Source organism: Vigna angularis, chromosome 2 (assembly GCF_016808095.1).
Source record: "Vigna angularis cultivar LongXiaoDou No.4 chromosome 2, ASM1680809v1, whole genome shotgun sequence".
Lineage (NCBI taxonomy): Eukaryota > Viridiplantae > Streptophyta > Magnoliopsida > Fabales > Fabaceae > Vigna > Vigna angularis.
In genome coordinates this window covers 44,728,593-44,750,056 of record NC_068971.1, presented here as the reverse complement: position 1 = coordinate 44,750,056, position 21,464 = coordinate 44,728,593, and the positions used below count along the sequence as shown (strand labels likewise).

At 32.8% G+C, this 21,464-nt stretch overlaps 1 protein-coding gene and 1 pseudogene across 3 annotated transcripts; both read right to left on the bottom strand.

Annotated features, from left to right (window-relative positions):
- Nucleotides 1–7,384: 7,384 nt before the first annotated feature.
- LOC108322374 (polyadenylate-binding protein 7-like) lies at nt 7,385–11,917 on the bottom strand (annotated as a pseudogene).
- A 1,205-nt stretch (nt 11,918–13,122) lies between these two features.
- On the bottom strand, nt 13,123–19,502 carry LOC108322354 (aspartic proteinase 36). 3 transcript variants are annotated; one of them, XM_017554423.2, is made up of 10 exons: nt 19,128–19,502; nt 18,743–18,872; nt 18,379–18,629; nt 17,762–17,989; nt 16,186–16,348; nt 14,678–14,751; nt 14,470–14,566; nt 14,283–14,346; nt 13,796–13,867; nt 13,123–13,718 (listed from the first exon to the last, which is right to left on the bottom strand). In XM_017554423.2, exons 1-10 carry the CDS (start codon nt 19,373–19,375, stop codon nt 13,543–13,545), a joined length of 1,503 nt encoding a protein of 500 aa, XP_017409912.1. In that variant the 5' UTR covers nt 19,376–19,502; the 3' UTR covers nt 13,123–13,542. The 3 variants fall into 3 exon arrangements, with proteins under 3 accessions (XP_017409912.1, XP_017409913.1, XP_017409914.1); XM_017554424.2 differs by having other exon boundaries at nt 19,134–19,502; XM_017554425.2 differs by lacking the exons at nt 14,470–14,566; nt 14,678–14,751.
- Between the last annotated feature and the right edge of the window lie 1,962 nt (nt 19,503–21,464).

Here is a 21,464-nt window from a genome sequence, read left to right as displayed (position 1 = left end):
GAGCTCCGCGAAAACTTGATATGAAGAAACGAATTTTTGTCCTCCGTTTGTGAGCTATATATCCTCGTTTAATTCTGGTCATTGAATAAATGATATTTTCAGGAATAACTTTTTAATTTTTCAGTTATTCTTTTTATCTTCCTAGTCTATTAATAACAAAAATGGATTCTTCCGATGTATAAAGAAGGTTCCAATTTTGGTTGGAAATATTCGAAATAGTCCCAATTTTTTTTGTTTAATGTTGTCCTACAAATTGTAATTTGTGTTTAATTTAGTACTTTTTTGTAAATGTCGTTTAAATCGTTAACGGCCAAATGTCCAGCAGTGCAATCAGCACCGTTGTTCATCTTCTCTGTCCAACACCCACCCAGAAACACCACCAGGATCATCTTCCCCTTCCTCTGCCATGGATCTCCATCAACGCCATTGCCTCTCCTTCTCAAACCATCACCATGGCGGCCCATCAGCGTTGTCGTTCAAACCCTAAATCGAACCGCTATTCAACCTCACGAGTGTCACGCGCAATCCTCAACGCATCACCATCATAAGCCGCATCAGAAAGAAGAACCCAGAAATCGCAAACTCCATTGATGCACGAAGCTTCAACCGCCATCGTAGAAGACCATCTTAGTCTTCTTCAATGCCTAGCCACGGAAGCCTCCGTAATCGAAAAAACCATCGCGATGCCAACATCTTTCACCTGCAAATTCCAAAATCAACATAACCCTAACTCGTCTAAACCATGAAACAGACCCGTTATCATCTTCATTGCGCTTCATGAATCCAATGCGCCATTACCGTCAACCCTTGAGCAACACCGCTTCTTCATTCACAAGCAACCATGAACGCAAGTGAGCGGCGCAGGAGGAAGAAGCCACTAGGTTTTCCCCTTTCCCCCAATCTGAAACCCTAATTTTGGGTGGGAAAGGGGCTGTCACGCGACAGTCCCTCATTGGTTGCATCATGTTTCAGTCAAGACAAGTCAGCAGTTAAAGTGTCCACATCATTCACTAATTGCAGTGTTGGACATTTGATCGTTAACGATTTAAACGATGTTTGCAAAAAGGACTAAATTGAACACAAATTACAATCTTTAGGACAACATTAAACAGCAAAAAAAAAAATTGGGATCATTTCGAATATTCCAAACAAAAATTGGAACCAAAATAGGTATTATACCTTTATATTATTGTAGTTAATAATTAATGTAATAACAGGTTTTAGATTTCTAATCTACAGTTTTAATATTATTATGATTTCAACTACATTTTTATTATTTTTAAATTTTAAATATACATACGTCACGTCAACAAACATACATATATATATATATATATATATATATATATATATATATATATATATATATATATATATATATATATATATATATATATATATATATATATATATATATATATATATATATATATAGAGAGAGAGAGAGCTAACATATGTAAATTGTTTTTTCAGAAAATATATTTTAGTAAGGTGTATCAGATTTTATTAGACAAAAATATTTTCATATATTATGAATTTTAAGTTTTAAGGTTAAAAGTATTTGAATAATTTTCATTTTCAAAACTAAAAACAAGAAATACTCAAACTCTTACTCACCCGTCTCTCATCCTTCATTCCTCTCAACCATTTCTTTTTCATCTCTCTCACTCTATCCTCTTATCTGTCATCCCTATAGTAGCCCTAAGTGAAAAGTTAAGAAACACTCACCTAACCCTAATTCATCTTCCTCACTTATCCAGTTTGTTTATCTCTCATCTTCATCCTCTCTTTCACCCACACACAATAACCTGCAACACCGCAATTTGTTGTTGTTGCTCTGTTCGTTCATTTGTTTTCCATTTTAATAACAAAATAATTGATGATGTTGATGTTGATTTTTTATTGGAGGGTTGTCTTATATCTTTTCCTTCTAATTGTTATTAAATTTTGTTTTTAAATTTTAGAATTAGTAGTTTATGGGGATTTGATATTTTGACTTTGTAAGAAGAATAAAAATATTCTAACAAATTACACATCTTCTAGATTTGAGCATATTGCAGAATATGGAGTAGTTTCCAAAAAGAACTGCATTGATGTACCAACTAATTAAAAATCAACTAGAAATTAGTAAACTAGTTATAATGAACCTGTCAGCTCTTAGTTGGACTAAAAAATTACTTTCCGAAGTAAATCACATCATGTATGTTTATTTTAAACAATTCACATCTCCAACTTGTTTGGTCAATATAAACATGATGTTGTTATTCTAATTTATCATTTGTCGTAGAAGTAAAAATTAAGAAAAACAAAACACACTAAATTTCAAATTGGAATTTAAACTTAATAAATTTGTTACTATCAGGCTCATAATTTAACTTCTACTCCTTTCATTTCTATGATTTTATCAAAATTATAAACATGATGTTGTCATTCTGATTTATCATTTGTCGCATAAGTGAGATTAAGAAAAATAAAATGCACTGAATTTCAAATTGGAATTTAAAATTAATAAATTTGTTACCATCATGCTTATAGTTTAACTTCTACTCCTTTCATTTCTATAATTTTATCAAAATTGGTATTAAGAAACTAAATATTTTGCAACTATTATAGGTTGATGTTAATTTCTTTTCGTGAGGGTTTCTTGTTTTTTTTAGTTTTGAAATTATTGTAGACTTTAGTTTTTTACAAATTTATTAACAATGAGAAGGGAAAAGATATAACACAGTACTCCAATCAAAAATCAACATCATCAATTATTTTGTTATTAAAGTGAAAAAAAAATGAATAAACAGAGCAAGAGTAACAAATTGCGGTTTCGTGGGTTGTTGTGTATGGATGTGAGAAAAGATGAAGATGAGAGATAAACAAATTGAATAAGTGAGGAATGTGGATTAGGGTTAGGTGAGTGTTTCTATATATAAATTCATGTTTATATTATGATTTCATTTTTAAAACAATTTATTCTGAAACAAAAAACTTTAATCTTAGTTGTATGTTTAATAATGTAATTGATTACTTCTATTTTCTTGAAAAGCTTAAATACGTTTTTGTTCTCGTGATTTTGTTGCTTTTTGGTTTTTGGTCTTTATTTTTTTTTTAATTGTTGTGTTTATAGTATCTTTTGTCACCTTACAGTTATCAAAATTGCATACTCAATCAAGATATTACTTTATGGATCACTCTTTGAATAATATAAAACAAAGTATAGTTAATTATATTATAGTTCAAATATAGATATATAGTTTTCATAATCATACATATTTAAGAAACAAGTTTATTTAAATTCTTATGATCATGAAAATTTAATCTCAAACGTAATAATACTTTCTCAGACTTTAAGGTATAGTTGTGAATACTAAATTAATATTTTTATCAAAACATCAAAATTTATATAAATTTCTCACAACTAAGTTGATACATGATTTATTATTCTTAAATTACGAACATACCATCACTCACAACTAATATAAGAAAATTAGTTTAAATATCAAATTGTATCCATTATATTCTTAGGTTGAAACTCTTTACGTTACAAACTTGAATAGATCACTAAATCCATGTAGATAGGATCTTGTTGTACTAAGGTCAAACAATTGCACTTACTAAAAAAATATTATACCCTTAGTAGAAAGACAACAATTTAAATTAAGATTATGATTATGGTTACAATTACAGTTTAAGATTTATCATTTCGTGTTTTGAGTTACGAGTATGATTATGAATATGGTTAATGTTAAGGTTAATGTTAAGTTATGATTAGGGTTAAGAGTACGATTTACAATTAAGGTTTGGGGTTATGAGTTAAGGTTAGGATGTAAATATTAGGATTAGGGTTAGTGTTAGGTTAGGGTTTATGGGTAGGGTTTAGGTTAGGGTTATGCTTAGGGGTTAGTGTTAGGGTTATGGTTAGGATTTAGTATTTAGGGTTTTTAGTGTTAAGCTTTAGGGATTATGGTTACAATTAGGATTTGGGTGGGGTGGTATGGTTAGGGGGTAGGGTTTAGTTGTCCTTATACAAACTTGAGGAATTGAGTTGATCATGGTTTATAGGTTTAAGGATTAGGGGATAGGGGATTAAGGGATATGTCGGGTTTAAGGTTTGGGGTTTGGATTAAGGTTTATGTTCGAAAGGAGTTTTTCAAAATTAAAGACAGTGAAACTTATTTAAGATGTTATGGTTTTATGGTTTTGGATTTAGGGATTAGGGTATAGAGATTGTTGGTTGGGGTTTGGGATTTTAGGGCCTGGAGTTTGGGGCTTATGTTTAAGGGATACTAGTAGGTTTAAGGGTTACGATTTATTGGTTAAGGCTTATGGTATAAGGGTTACTATTTAAGGTTTTAGGGTTTAAGATTTATGATTTAAGGTTTAGGGTTATGACTTAGGATAAGTTAGGGTTTATGGTTTATGATTTAATATTGTTAGGGTTTTTAAGTTAGGATTAGAGTTACGGTTTGAGGTTTGAGGTTTGAGATTTGGGTTTTTAAAGGTTTAGGATAGGCATTAAGAGATACATGTGAGAGCATGTTATGGTTTAAGGATTAGGGTTAATGTCTTATGATTTAAGATTTAAGGGTTAAGGATTAGAGTTAGGGGCTAGGATATAGATTTTAGTGTTGGGATGTAGTGTTTGTGTTTATGTTTGGGTTAGGGTTAGGGGTATGTGTTAGAGTTAAGTTAGGGTTAGTTAGGATTGTGGGTTTATGGCTTATGGGTTGGGTTTATAGTTATGTTTAGAGTTTATGGTTTATGATTAGGGTCTAAGATTTAGTATTTAATGTTTCAGAGTTAGGATTTAAGATTTATTAGTTAAGGTATAGGATTAATGTTAAGGTTAGATTTAGAACTAATGTTACTGTCAGAGTTTCACGCTCAGAGTTAAGGTTAAAGTGTATGTTTAGGGTCATGAATAAAGTTATGTTTAGGATTAGACTTAGGTTTAAATAAAATTGCTTAAAACGAAATCTTTAGAATATAAAATCAAACAAAATATCATTTTTAAAGTATAATTCAAATCAAGGTACTTTCTAAAATGTTAATGCATGTAAATTAGAATGAGTTATAACAAAATATAAATAATAAAAAAATGTATTGTTTTAAAATAACTTCAATTTTATAGACCTAAATAAAAAAAAATAAATATACGAAGTTAAATTTTAAATAATTTTTTAATAATTATTCTTTTTCTTACTAGTAGCCTTATTTTTATCACTTCATTTAAAAAAGAAATACTAAAATAAGACCACCAAAAATTATTTTCTTAGAAAAAAAAATGAGTGAGTACAGGGTTATGGTGGTGTTTAGGGTTAGGATTATTGTTTATGATTATGGTTAGGGGAATGTGTAGACATAGGGTATAGTTTATGATTTAAAGTTAGAATTAAGGTATGGTTAGTGTTAGGGTTAATATTAGAGTTTATGTTAGCAATTAGTATTAGGATTTATTGTTTGGGTTAAAGATTCATGATTTATTATTGATGGCTAGAGTTGAGATTAGAGTTATGGTATGAGTTATGATTTATGTAGTAATGTCAAAATGAGTTAGAACTTTTGGATCAACTCGGCTCACCACAGGTTCAGACTGAGTTGGATTTGAAAAAAATGAAATTTTTTTATGCGGGTCAATTTTCAACCCAGCTCACTTAGAACTCAGGTCACCTGGGTTGAACCCGTGGTAAGCTGAATTGGGTTCACCTAATTTAATTTAATTATTTATTATTTTGTATTTTAATATTATTAGTTAACTTTATTTATTGTATTGTAAATGAGAATAAAGAAAAAAATGTTTGCAAAATATTATAAATTTTTCCATTCAAGGCTCTAATATTATAAATGGATATGTGTCACAAAAATTATCATTATTATATATAAACTTATTTATTCATTTTTTGGGTTTGCTTTTGGATTACATTTGAGTTGTATGTTAATTTTTTTTAAAATTGTCTTTTGAGTTTAACATCATTTTAGAGTAAAATTATTTAAATTTGAATTACAAAAGAATTGTAATTTTTCTAGATTTAGAAAAAAACTTGTAATTAAGTGAGTTAGTGAACCAACCCGTGGTGGGTCGGATCGAGTTCAAATCTTTTCAGTTCACTAATAAATGAGTTGGGTTTGATTGGCTCACTAAGTGACTAACCCATGGTGAGCTAGGTCGGGTTATGCCAAATGACCTGTTTTAAGAGCACTAGATTTATGGTTATGTTTTAGGTTCATGACTATTTATCTAAATCTATAAAAATAAAATCAAACTATCATTTTTATTTTTATTTTCTTGTAAATTAAGGCTCAAACTACCTTAATTTTGAAATTTTGCCTTGTTTAGTAAATAGGATTTAAGTTTATGTCAGGGTTAATGTTTATGGTTTAAGTTTAAGCAATAGGATTTGAGGTTAGAGTTAGACTTAAGTTTGGGATTAGGAGGTTTAGGGTTTTAATGGTAGGGTTTATGGGTATGAATTAGGTTCAAGGTTAGGGCATGGATCGGGTGGTATGGTCATGGATAGGGTTTAGATGTACCTATTCTAACTTGAGGAATTGAGTTGATCATAGTCTATATCTAATTATTACAAGAGGGTTACTCCCTACACCACCCCACATTTTTCTTAAATTCCAAAATTATCCTTTATATTTTAAAATATCCTACACCTCCACCTTTTTTCTTTAATGGATGTCGACATCCATTGAAGAAAACATTCTTCAACGAATGTGTCACATCCGTTGAGATTTTTTTTTTTAGTTTTTAGATTTTTAATTTATTGTATTTTAAATTAATATATAAATATTATTTAATTTTTTTAAAATTATTACTTAATTATTTATAAATTAATTTTATTTTATTTAATAAAATAATAATTATTAATTTAGTTTGTGTATTATTATTTAAATAATAATTAAAATATTTTTAAAAAATTTATTAAACGGATGTGTTACCGTTGAAGATTTTTTTTCTTTTTTAAATAAAAATAATAAACTAAAATATAAAATATATAAACGATGACATCGATTTTATAACAAAGACAAAATAGGTATGAGGTGGTGGTATACGCTGGTGGTGGAGGGAGGAACACTCTTGTTACAAAAGAGATCCACAAAAGAAATGTCGAAAGCCCAAAAAAGAAATGTCGAAAGCCCAATACAACTTGAGGTAGGTGGTAGAGTGCAGGGTTCCAATAGGATTCCAATATCTGAAGGATAAATCCAAACTACAAAGGTAAATTGATGGTTTAGCGTATCACAGTTGATTGAAAAATTGGTTATATGTGTAGAATATATTCTGCATAGCATATGAAAAGGAAACGAAAAAACTAAGATTCATCGAAGTTAATCCATGCAATCAAAAACCAAAAACAAACTTATCCATGATTCTTATCGTCACTACCAAATTTTGTCAAACCTAAAGGCCAGCAGAAGACGTAAAGTTGTTTTCGTTAGGAAATATACTGTAGAAGAAACACTAAGGTAATCATTGATGTCAAAATTCATGTCTCAAATTTCTGAGTTCTTTGGAGGCCCTTCCTGATTTATGCTAAAACTAAAATATCAGGTTAAAGTGTTTAGTTTACTGCAACTTCAGCTGAAAGGTAATTTGAACGAAGTACGTCCTGGCCAGAAACTTTGATCTTAGTGTTCTTAAGCACTTGCACAACTTCTTCCACCTTCACGGAAAGAGCCTCCGGCGATTCCAGGAGAACCAACAATTCTCCATTGTCCATCTCCAAAAGCATACCTGTTACTTTTGCTGCTAGGCTAGGCTGCTCAAAGATATCACAGTAAACACACTGTAAGAATTTAAAAACTTAACATTCAACAACAAAAAGCAAAACAGAATAGAAGATTGTTATGCCTTTAGTTTCTGAACAAGCATGTAAAGATGCTCTCCGAGTATCTCCTTCTGCTGCTCGGGAGCAGCCCCAGCAAGAAAGCTATGCAGCATTTCTGGCCCCTGGGATCCCCTACCGGAATTTGAAGTAGCGGATGAGGAACCAGATCCTTTTTCCATTTCACGCTGGCGTCCATTGGGCATATACTTAAGGTGTCCAGTTCTCTTCAAAAGATAGAAACTTCAGAAATAAGAACTTTCAACACATGAAAGGGATTGGCTTGTATTGAAATAAAATCCAACTATTTTCAATTGTTCTATATTGAAAACTAAACAGACAACAATTGTTTTACTAGTCCTGGTTTCAAGTTCAGTTTCTAAAAACAAGTGGGACTAGCACCACTGTATTTGTTTTGAGTATGTTCCCTGAAATGACATTTATTACAGCAAAGTAAACAGAAAAGGGAGCTCAAAAAAAAAAACAAAAAGAAAGGGCAAACCTGCTGAGTACTTGAGTCTCTTGAAGAGATCATTGACTGAGAAGTCTGCTGGCCTTGTTGCAAATAAGTACCAGACTGAGTATTTCCCTGTGATGCTGAATGCCCATTCAACCTTCCCCTGTTTTGCCTATGCTGCCTATTATTGTTAGAAACCTGTGAAAGAAAGACATATATATTCGACTCATTGCAGCTTTCACTGGACAAGACTAGTTTTCCAAGTAAAACACATGTGGCAATTTAGTTCCTTCATGCTAAAAGATCATGATCCATTATAAAAAATCATGAAGAATTGAATAAATACAAGCATTTCTTGGGTTCCAAAACAAAGTTTTTACTCACTGCGGGAACAGATGACTGTTGAAATGATATAGCAGGGGGTGCAAAGGCATTAGCTCCCCATCCAGGCCTCAATGCAAGAGAGGATGATACATCAGTCCAGCTCGAGGAGGCACATGTGAAATAGCACCTGTAGCTGCATAATAATAAGCAGTGTATCCACCAGGGATAATAGTAGTCGAAGGTCCAGCTAGTCCTGCTATTTGCTGTGTGTATTGAAGCTGCAATTGTGCTTTCCTATCCTCTTTCCTCTGAGCAAGGGCAACATACAGTGGTTTACCATGAAACATGAATCCTGTGTCACATAAGATCAACTTAAACATAATTAAGGCATTGCAGACAAATAGTCTTGGGTGTGGAATCTCGATTGGAATAGTAAATCCTTTTACATTTATTAGAACAGTATATTATAAATAGTAAATATACATGAACACTAAGAGACATGGGGAAAAGTATTAAAAATATTCTACGCAAAAATGAAGTATTGAACTCATGAAAACCAGATGATAAAATGTAATTACTATTTTCAACTTTTAAATTTACATTTTAGTGTTATATGTTCATTAATCATTTTCGAGATCAACCTCATTTCATTCATCTTTTTATTTTAATATGATATCATCTTATATAGTTCATCCTCCTCTTTTTCTTCAAACATTTCTTCAATAGTTCTCAACCCACTACAGATGTGACAGATTTTTGTATCAACCTTATATAGAAAAACAATCAGAATCGTTAAACAAAAAATTAATATTTATAGAAAAATAAAAAGAAAAAATATAATAATTATATAATAGTTCAAACAACAATTGAATATTTTCTAAACGAATAAAATAAAATAAATTTAAACTACGAAAAATTTCGTACAGGTAAATGAAAATAAAAAATAAAATAACAGTTACATACCAGTTCAAATAATAATTTTTTTCTAAGAAATAAAAAAATCACAAAAATATAACAACAATAAATTGATTTAAATAGTAATTGAATTTTTTTTTCAAAGAAAGGAAATCATACATATGAAATGCATTTAGATAGAGTTTTCACCAAAATTACGTGTAAAAAGGGAGAAATGCAAACTTATGTTTCAGAACTTCTGTTCCAAACCAATATACAATTAGCGATTGATGAAAAAATATATTTTCAGATTAATGGATATCCTTTGTGTTAACAAGAAGGATTGGTTGTATAAGAAATGGGCTTCTATAAAACGAGCTTGTATAACAAAATGCACAAGTAATGGGGTATTCTCATCCCTTAAATTTTTGTAGGTTAAGATCACTGTATATTTTAAACTAACTCCAATAAATATAAGCAAGCACTAGCATTCTTATTCCATAAGACGGGCTAGAATATTTATCTAAACACTGGAGCAGACCCAATCTCATAATCGACTTAACTTGCTTACCATGAAAAGTGTTCACGGCTTTAGTAGCCTCCTCTGGAGTGGAGAAGTTGACAAAGCCAAACCCTTTACATATGCCTTTGTCATCTTGCATAACTTTTGAGGAAGTTATAGTGCCACATGCACTGAAAAGATCCCTCAGTTCTTCGTCACTTACATTGTCATGAATGTTTTTCACATAAACGTTCGACCCCTGGAGTTAAATGTTGACACTCTAAGACAACTAAAACATAAGTGACAAGTTAAATATGTGAGAATGGCATAGAAAATCACCTTGTATTTCAATATTTGTTCCTTCCGTTTCTCCTCAAATTGGTGCTGCAAGATCTGCTCGCGCTCAGCTTTCTTTTGCGCTCTGGCTACGTACAGAATCTTAGAACCTGTTTATGAAAAATCAAAACCACTTATACATCAAGAAATTTCAACATTACCCTGCAGAAAGCCTAAAAGAGTGCATGAACTACCTAATTGTGATCCATTCATTCCTTCCATTGCCTTTTTAGCATCATCTGGGTTATCATAGTTCACAAAGCCAAAACCCTTGGGCATCCCATTGTGGTCCTTTGCAATAGCCAAGCTAACAATTTTCCCGAAAGAGGACAACTTCTCCTTCAATTTTGCTTCTGTAATGTCCAAGTCCAAATTCTTCATGTACAAGTTTGTATATCCATCCGCGCCAGAAAAAATGCGATCACTTTTTTTTACAAACTTCCCGACATATCTGACCAAGCGTCATAACCAGGTTATAATTAACATAACAAAATATATGCGTACATAAATTGAATGTAAATTACAGACATTAATTGATGGTACAATGCAGAATTTCACATACAACTGTTTATCACCAACAGTAGAGCCATTCAGCTTCTCTATAGCAACATGAGAGGATTCCTCCGATTCAAATTGAACAAAACCGTATCCTTTACTCTTCCCATCGTCAGACGTGACAACTTTGCTGGACAAAATATTTCCATATTTCTTGAATATATCTTGCAGTCCAGAATTATCTATCGATTCCGGTATGTTCTGCCAACACACAAGAAACTCTCAGCAAGAATCCCTTCAGAAACAACCAAGAACCAAACAATGCCTTAACCATTTCAATTTTCAAAAGAAAGCTTTGTCTAACAGATACCTTAATAAACAAGTTCCCAATAGTGCTCTTCCTCGCATCAGGATCGCGACGCGACCACATCACTCTCATCATTTTTCCATTCAGCAACGTATGATTCTTAATCTCGATTGCACGAATTGCTATAGCAAACACCATTTCAGTAACACGATAAACAAACTCAAAGATCTCGATCAACACACCCCCGTCGCTCTCTTTCATTCAAGCAACGTGTTTATATATAATATCATAACGAGAAATTATTTAATCTAAAAACAAACAAAAATCAAGGTTTCATGAAAAGAAAACGGAGCACACTTGCGTCAAACCTAAACGAAGAAAAAGTGAATGGAGGCGAAACACACCGTCCTGAGGAGAAACAAAGTTGACGTAGCCATAACAGAGGGATTTTCCGGTGGAGGAGTCTTTGCAGACACGAACGGAGTTAAGGCTCTTGAACTCGGATAATGCGTCGATGAGGTGGCTGTCGGAGACGTCAGAATGGAGTCGCCGACGTAGAATGACGCCGGAGAGCCAGCGACCGACGGAGGAACCGCCATGGATAAATCTGCCGAGCGAAGTAGTAGGAAAGGGAAGAGAAGGCGCGACCGCAGGGGATTGTTCTCGTGTTTTACTGAACAAAAAAACGTTGGTTGTGAGGTGAGTGAAAGAAGAAAGGAGAGGGAAAGAGTATGATACGATTTGATGATGATATTGGCGAAGGACAGAGGAAGAGAGAGAGAGAGGTTGGTTTGTTTGTTCGTGTGAGAGTGAGTAAGTGAGTGTAGGAATATTCCGCATGCATGGCCGTTGGGTGCTATAAACCATCCTCTCCACCTCCACGCGCCTTGCTCGAGTGTCGCTCACACTCCTCTTCACTTTCCAATTTTTCATATTTATTATTTAAGGAAATTCGCGCCTCATCAACAAATAGTCAATGTCTTTGGATAAGTTTGCTCTATTATCTGTTTTAAATAAAGTATTCAAACTATACATAAATCTATTTACTGCTATACTATTTTATTGTTCGTAGAAAATGTGTCTGTTGGGTGATATGGTTGAAATTATTACCTCTGGTTGTATTTAACTGATGCCATTATTCTGTGTGTATAATAGATAGCTATGGTTTTCCTGTTATATTATTTTACAAAACATATTTAATCAGTGTGTTTCATTGTACATTTAGTGGAAAAAGAAAAGAACACAATGGCGAGCATTTAGGAAAGTGTGGTTATTAATAATGGTAATAGTGGATATATAGTTATGTGTGTAGTTTAGAAATATGATATATTTTTAGGTTAAGGAGGAAAGAGTTGGGGATGTTAGAATGTGATATGAAAGAAAATTGGTGGAATTGTGTTGAAAGAGAGGCGATGGGCGCGTGGTAGAAGAAAAAGGAAAGAAAATGGGAGAGAAAGAGACGGACGTACGAGCGTTGAGGAATGAGGAAAATGAGGAGATTGTTTCAAATATACACGGAACGCAACAAAGAAAACAGAAAACACCTTCATGCCAAACGATTCATTTTATTTCCCTCTCCTGTATTAAATTACACAGTTACGCGTACCAAATACCTTCTGTTTTAGTCGTTTTGTAGTCTCTTTTCATTATCCATTAATGTAAGAAAAAGTTACTCAAATCGAATGTTTGTAGTTGTTCGAAAGAATAACCTAATTCAATCTAATATGCATGTCAAATAATAAACATATTTAGAGGATACATAACACGTATAAAGTTTTAGTTTTCCGTCATTTTCTCTCAATCTCTCTCTGACAGTAACGATAAATAAATTATTATAGGCACATTATATATCTATTTTTCTCTACATACTTAATTACACACTTTAGTAGTTTAATTATGCATTATACATATACATATATATATATATATATATATATATATATATATATATATATATATATTGCATTAATGAACAGCAAAGATATAATTAAGAAATATCTATAATCAACTCGTTTAGGAATATAATAACAGAGATAACCAACTACCTATTTGAAGAAATATTGTTCGTCTTTCTTTACATTGGTTTGACAACTTGTAGCTGCACGGTGCACGGATCAATCCATTGGTGACAATAAGAAACAGAATTCCAAGAATATGATATTCCCATATCCTTTGTTGAAAATCTCACAAGTAAACTGTTTTATGCAGTCAGAGTAGTTTATAAATAGTACAATTCCCATCTACTCCAGTGGTAAACCAATTTACAAAGATGCCAACGAAATTAAATACCGCGCAGAAAACAGCAACCACCTCCCGTTTCAACGCAAGGGCATGCTGACAATAAATAAAACATCAGCCAACCCATGTAAGCTTCAAAAATTTATCTTTGACTCGTGGTAGCGCTTTACAAAAATGGGAACTCCATGAAAACTATGTGCACAAGGAAAGCAGCAATGCCTGATGCTAGCAACTTGGAGAAAGTGCCTATGTGGGGGCAGCCCACACTCATGGGTCCTGAATTGTTGATGTATGCATCTTTGCTCTTGCTCGTAGCCATAGAGACGTTTACAGCCAAGGAACCTGACCACCAACTCAAGATTATGATAAAGTAAAAATACCATACATGCAGAAAGATTCAGTTACTTTAGCGAGCTTACAGTCATAGTTGGCCCATCCAATTCGTTGATTAGCTAAATCGTATACAAATATCTTATCTTTTAGGACAAGATCTGCAAAAGAACCCAAAAGACTTGGTTGATCCACTTGCTGACCAAATAATTTCATGCATAATTGACACAATAAGTACGATAAAACTTTTAATGACAAGACAGAATCTACCCATTTTTATCGTATTTTGAAATTCCATTTGAATGTTTACTGAAAATAACCGATTAAGGTTCTTTGTGAAACAACTTACCATGTGTTTTCAGTTTTTCTAATCTCATATTCAGCCTACCAAAACGAATTCTCAAAGATATAACTACGTAATAGAGTTTACTACCATCGAATACATGACATTTATTAATGAAGATTTTCTATGCTGCTAACTAAAGAGCCCATTTTATAATCAATTTTGAAAAGTGAGTTTTTCTTCAAACTCCATGCAGATTTGATTATGTTTAGATAACTTTTCTAGCTTCCAACCTCCTAAAATGGTGAATCCCTGCTCCCCTCTTTGGAAGCCAATGCACCACATTGCAGCACCATCCTGTGAAATCAAGGTAGCGTACATCAGACTGTTATTAGTGACACGCATTTCAATAGAATTACTCCTACTTCGGCAAGATAGAAGAGGCAATAACGTGACCAAACTAAAAATAGACATACTTACAAGGAAACCATAATGCATAAGGTAATGTTCTGAATCTAAAATCATAGATGCCCCACCCATGAAGTTTAAACTGACTTGAGGAAATATATCACCTACGCTGAATAAGCATAAATTCAAATCAGATCCTCAAACTATAATAAGACAAAACATATTACGACGAAAGAATTGAAAGATCTTTGTTAAAAAGTTGACTTTAAATTGAAGTAACCTGTTTGATACCAGATAACACTGGTTTCCTTTTGAAATAATGGGTTTGTAGAACTGTGACACAGCAGCAGTTATCTACACATTCGTTTAGATATTCAACATCAGCACATGATATACGATTTCTTAAAAAAATTAAATTCATGATAAATATGCTAAAGAATTTGTTTGCCTCTCTTAAACACGTTTTTGAGGCAAAAAATTGTAACAAGAAATTTACATTTTTCAGCGTAGAATGCATATTGAAACATCTCCCTATAGGAGAGTATTATATATACAGATCATATTACATCTGATAACACAACTACAGTAACAGTAGTCTTTTCATTTAATAACATGCGCATGTATCATGGAATCAAGATTTGGTGTAATCGTTCGAACTTCTTAGGTGGATACTAGATTTTGTTAACAAAAGCCCTAACACAAAAACCACAATTAATAAAAATCTCAGGCAAGTTTTGAAGTTTGAAAAAATGCATTTTGAAGGGAATTGAAACCAAAAGGTGATCGGAAGCCAAGCAACTCTTGCTATGAAGGACCAAGGTTATAGTCAACTTTGTCAAAGCCAATAATCTACAAAAAATGGAAATGTGACGGGTCAACAGATGACACGGAAATAAGTGAGGTGGCCAAGTGACATGGCAATCACATAAGTGGGTTGGCTGTATGCTGATGTAGCATAGTCAACATATGATGCTGATAGCCATCAGTTAATGTGGACTTGCCAGCTGTATACGGCAGTCAGAAATGACATGACTGTTAATGATACAAGGCAACTGTGTGGATAAGGTTCATAAGGTTGACTAGTAGGGCATAGTGAGACAAAGTATTGTGTTTGGGACTTAGTAGGTAATAAAGTAATAAAACTACATAATCCAATCTACATAGACAATTTGTCTAGAAAGCATTTCTAAGAATCAAATTCCATAACAAAGTTTACTTTACGGACACTTGTGACTCAACCTCTCTTACCACAACGGCGTAACTTTATAAGCCTCTTTATAACTTCATCTATGGCGAGGGGTCTACACTAATATATGATAGTAACAAAAGTTGAAAACTTTCCTATGAAATTACCATCTTCATACTCACTCTAATAATAAAGTTTGAGGGAGAAGTTCCAGCAACTCCCCTGTTTTCACATAAAAGACAGGGTTTTGCAGATATTTAAACATCTCTCATGTATGAAATTGGTAACTGGTCAATGTGATTTTTCCAAAGAGATGGGTTAAACAGTTTAATGGGCATGTAAGTAGCCTCTCATAGACTTATCATATACATCTTAAAACCATCCTTGGAGATTGATCATTCAGTTAACTAGGGACCTACTGAAAACGGAGGACAACCTCAAACGAACAGCCTAATCTTCTGGTTTAGACAGAAGGAACTTCCTGTTAGGGTCGTGGGCAATGTCAGATTTTATGTACTCAGAAGTATATCGGGAGAATAAAACAACAGAAATTGTCTACAGCAGACTGTAGTGCCACAAATTTAAAGTAAAAGTAAACTCACAGCATCGACAAAAGGATTGTATGCTTCTTGAACAAGGTATGCCAATGTCGTTCCAGTGTCAACTATAGTTCCTCGATTATTAGTTGTCGCAAATACATCTGAATCAATTGGGATAATTTGTCCATTAACAGCAATGCTCTGAAGATTTAAGTTGTAATGAGGCCTGAAATTTCACCAAAGAATTAGCCAAATAAAAAGTAAGACATAGAACACAGCAATATACTGATAGATATAGAATTCATTTTTGTCCATGGACATCCCAAATCTAACAACCAAGAACTCTCGCAGGACAAAGCTTCCACAGGCCAAGAATTATTTCAACGTTGCGGGAACTGATCTTGAGACTACCACACAGAACTGGTGCTAGTTTGGTAACTGAGTAAGCAATATGGCGTATTATGTTGAATTCAAAAGCTTTAATTAAAAAATTTTGCTGTGTACTATCATATATAGTCGTTTTTATTACAAATTTTGCTGAATAAACAGTTCATAATGTGAGGTTTAAAACCCCCAAAAGCTGAAAACAGGTTTCCACTTCCAGGTTGAGTCATGCTCATTAAACAAGGGTATGGCACATAACTGTGAGCTCCATGAAAATAAACTGTCTTGGAAAGGAGAGAGCGGAGCCCTACACAATAATATCACATTGGGAAACCAAGAAAGTTTTCACCTTCTCCGCTAAAGGCATGAACTTAAATATAAAAACTTCAAACCCAATGTTTTTATAACTAGAACACTGGCCAAAATTAACATATTTGGCTAAAAGCAACGAAAAAAAAGTAAATTACCCTTCAGAAAATTACAATCAAGGATAAAAGATGACAATTTTATGAGCAGTCCTCACAACAACAAAAATCAGAAACTTCGTGTTAGCTAGTAACTTTTTCAAGATGTCAACTAGCAGTGCTAATTTTATGTTTTGCTGTACACAACTTGTAATGTAACTAGTAAACTGGTATGCTAAATTCAAGAATAATTAGCTCATAATTGTCTACCATTAAGGGTGTGTTTGGATACCAGTTGGGAGGCCCAAACCAACTTTCATCTTCCACTGAATGTTGTGTCAACATGTTTGGCACTTTTTTTCACCTCTAGATAGAAACAAAAATCACCTCAAACTCCAGTTGAATTAAAAGCTAGTGCGTGTTTAGATTTTCGTTAGAAAGTTTTACTGAGTTGCACTCAATTGGAGTTGATACAAAAGCAACTCATCATAGGTTTTAAGTCGACTAGAGTTAGAGGTGAATTTTATTTCTAACTGGATCTAAAAACATGTCAAACTTGCACGAACAGTATTCAATGGAAACTGAAAGCTGATTCAGTTGTTCTAACTAAAATACAAACACACCCACAATGGTTGCTTTTTCTTAACTCCAGTTGAGTTCAACTCAACTCAACTTCCTACCTACCATCCAAACACACACTAATTAATCTTTAACAATAATGCAAATACCTAGTTTCATAATTTTCTAGGAAATGAATAGTACTTGTACTTTCGTATTAAGCAAAAAAAAAAAACATGTCCACCAACAGAATAAAGTAAACTTGGAAAAAGAATGCAGAAGAGAGAACATACTGTGATGGGACAAGTGGGCTATAAACAATACTTGGCTCCAAAATTTCACCGAGAACTAACACACCTCCTCCATTGTCTTGTCCTTTTAGGCAATGAGAGAACGCTTTGGGTGTCAGACCCTGTGATGACAATTGTGATATAACAGATAGAGCACCAGGACCAAACCCAAAAATTCCATCAACTGCTTTATCTGTTTTGGTCAAATCCCCAGACTGGTAGGTGCTACACCTGTTTCCAAACAATAATCCCAAAAGGTTCATTTAAACTTAATATCCATCTTAGCATAAACAAGGGAGTAAGTGTGCAAACTATCACAGCAGAAAGAGGACGTAAAACAGTGAACAACCTCAAAATAAACAGCCCATATTGTGTTACCTTTTCTCTCCCTTTAAAAAAAATTACCTTTTGGCAATATTTTTATGCAGTTAGTGTTTCCCTGATCCACAGTATTATATTATCAGTAATAATAATTTAATTACAATGTTTGCTACTAAGCTCAGAACATAATCTTCACACACAAAAACTACGCTCCTCTGACCCCTATGATCCAGCTCTGATCTTTATACGTTCCCAAACTCACTCATGACATGACTATCCTCAAAAGCATAAGGACTCACCCAAAAACGACGGTAGATGAAGAGTTAGAAACCAATTCCTGTCCCACGACTGTGTCAAAATACATCGTATCAGAAACATAATAACCAGTTGTCCCACTTCCATCCCCATACTGAAAAGTGTAGCTGCAATGATTAGCCTGAGAAGAGCATTCACTTGTCGCAGTTCGAACCGCATAAGAACATATTGGATCAGCGCAGGAAACAAACGCAGCAGTGGATGAGCCGGCCGTGTCAAAGAAATCAAGCTGAATCTGTAGTGTGCATACAAAAACACCAAGAAAAGGTCAAATGATTACACTCTCATCCACAAAAAAAAAAAAAAATGTCAAATTAAATGACAACAGATAAAAGCATAAATTCTCACCCCTAACCCACTAGATTGCGGGCAATTACTGCAAGTCATGCAATTCAGCCACAATATGTCACTTCCAGTATCAATCTGAACGTAAAACTCTTTCGCAGGCGATCCCAACTTCACTTTCGTGAAATAGAGCCTGAGCAAGGAAACCAAGATTAGCCCCAAGCTTCAAAAGTACATGCCATATGCTGTTTCAAACTTCTTAGCCGTTAATATCATTATCATAATATAAAACAATGATCTCAAATAAATACTCTATCCGTTACGGCTATTCCTCTTTCTTTCTTCTTCTTGCAAATACGGTAAACAGAAAATGCATAACAAAAATGGAATATTACGAAGAAGAAAAAATACACGGGGAATTTGAAAGGAGGCGAAAAAAAAGAATTACCCGTACCCAACGAAGTAAGGATCGGAGGTTCCCTGGACGGCGAAGTCGACAACGCCACCAAAGACACCTTGCAAGATTCGACTGTGGCGTGCTCTGTCGCGAGCTCTCAGCGACTCTAACTCCACTCGTTGGTTCAGAGGAATGGCCCGTTCCAGAGGAAGAAAAGTCCCCGTCAAACCGCCGTGCACCAGCGCCGCAGACAACGCGACGGTGGCTAACGCGAGCCACAGGCAAACGGAGGCCCGCATTTTTGTCTGCCTTCTTTTTCTTCTTGCTCTTCAATCGCGACCACGACGACGCAGTTGGTGCATTGAGTCTTCTACAGAGACAAACAATAAAGAGAGAGAGAGAGAGTAAAAGACCTGGTCTCTTTTCTCTCACTTGTTAAGTCTTAACTAGAATATTATATTATATTATACATTATACATAATAAGAGTACAAATTAACCAAAATTAATAGAACATTTTTATTAAATTTATTATCAGTGTACTTTTTAAATTGTATTTTCTAAGGTATATGTGGATGTAAAACTAATTAGCATGTTCGTATGATACCTATTTTTTTAACATATGATTTCTATTGTGTTAACATATGAAATGTACAAATTTAATATTGTGTTAACATATGATTTCTATTTTTTTTATATCTTGAAATAAACATTATTTATTTTAAAATAAATTAAAAACGCTCCAAATATTTTGCAAGAATCAAATTAGAAGTTTGGCTTAATTATTTCTATGAGAGTTAGTCTATAAAGCGTCTTCAATAATTATTTTATCACAAAATTTGAATTTAGCTAATAATAAATAAAATACTCGAATGGCTTAAAAATTGTTTGTGAGCAATTGCAGAGTAATTTGGATGAGATTTTTTGTTATGCTTGAATAGCTTTTCTTCTTGAGTGGGACATATTGGGATCTCCAAGTTCATCATGAAAGAGACCGTTTAACCCTGCTAATGCTCTTTTTGGTTCATCGTTGAGGCACCACAATTTCATCTTTCACCACATCATTGTTTCACACCACATTTACCAATCTTAATGTGATCGATGATGAATGATCACAGCACAGTGTCACTGTGTCTGTGTTCATAATTTGTTTTAGCAAAGTTGGTTGATCATGGATGCCTTGGGCAAAGTCTGATTGAATTTGAAAATTTGTCTGAAAGAGCATAGCAATTACCAAGATTGGAAAAAGATGCAAAGTGACGTTAAAGGTACATATTAAATATTTTAACGTCACGATTTTTTTATTATCATTTGACATTATATTTTATTAATATTCATTCTTTATTCTAGAAACATTTTATCTCTAAAATTTATCAAATAATAGTATAGTCGAATATTGATTAGCCTCGTTACAGAATCAGTAACTTGTTATTGTATTACCGAAGTTGGTCATGTGACATTTTTGTAAAAAAGCATGTTTGTTTAGTTATAGATATTGTATGTGGTGAAATTTGAAGGGAACAGAACCCAATAAAGGATATCCGTTGTAACGCACTGTCACGGCAAAACTGTCGCACTGGCACTGCCTCCTGCTGCGTGCAGCGCTGAACTCTTGGACTATCTTCTGTTTTTCTTTTCTTCTTTATTTTCCTTTCTTTTATTACTTTTCTGGTTATTCATAATTTAATTTTTATTTTACTGTTGAATTTATTTTATTTTATTAATATTTTTTAATTTTATTTTAATTTTATTCAATTTATTTTTTAAATATTATTTAAATAATTAACAAACAATAAGTAAGTTTTTAGTTTTTTTAATTTTTTTAATTTAAAAAGAAAAATTCACACAAGTATCATGTATTATGATTAGTAATATGGATCAATATTTTTATATTCAATTCCTATATTCGTTATTCGTTATTTTCAATATTTTTTAGTATAGAATAATTTTATATTTTTTAAATTGCAATTAAATTTTGATTTTTATATAAATATTATAATAATATTTGAAATTCATATTTTCACTGAATATTTTTAGTTTAAGACTTTAAGAATATGAATTAATATCATTTATTTAAAATTTTAAGAGACAAAAATAAAATAATGGTATTTGTTTCATTTTTCCACGCCCAAAATTTTGAAAATATTCATATTTGAATGCCACTACAGCGGTTGAAGTATAAGAAATAAAAAAAATGTTTTTTTAACCATATTTTTACAATGTTAACGTGGTGGTTTATGATTGGTCTCTTTTAAATATTTTTTTAAAAATAAATTTAAATAGACTAATAGAACAGTAATGCGTGATTCATTGTTAAAAAATTGTTAGAAAAATGTAATTAACATGTCAAAATCCAAGAAATAATTATGCAGACTCATGTGACCATGTTA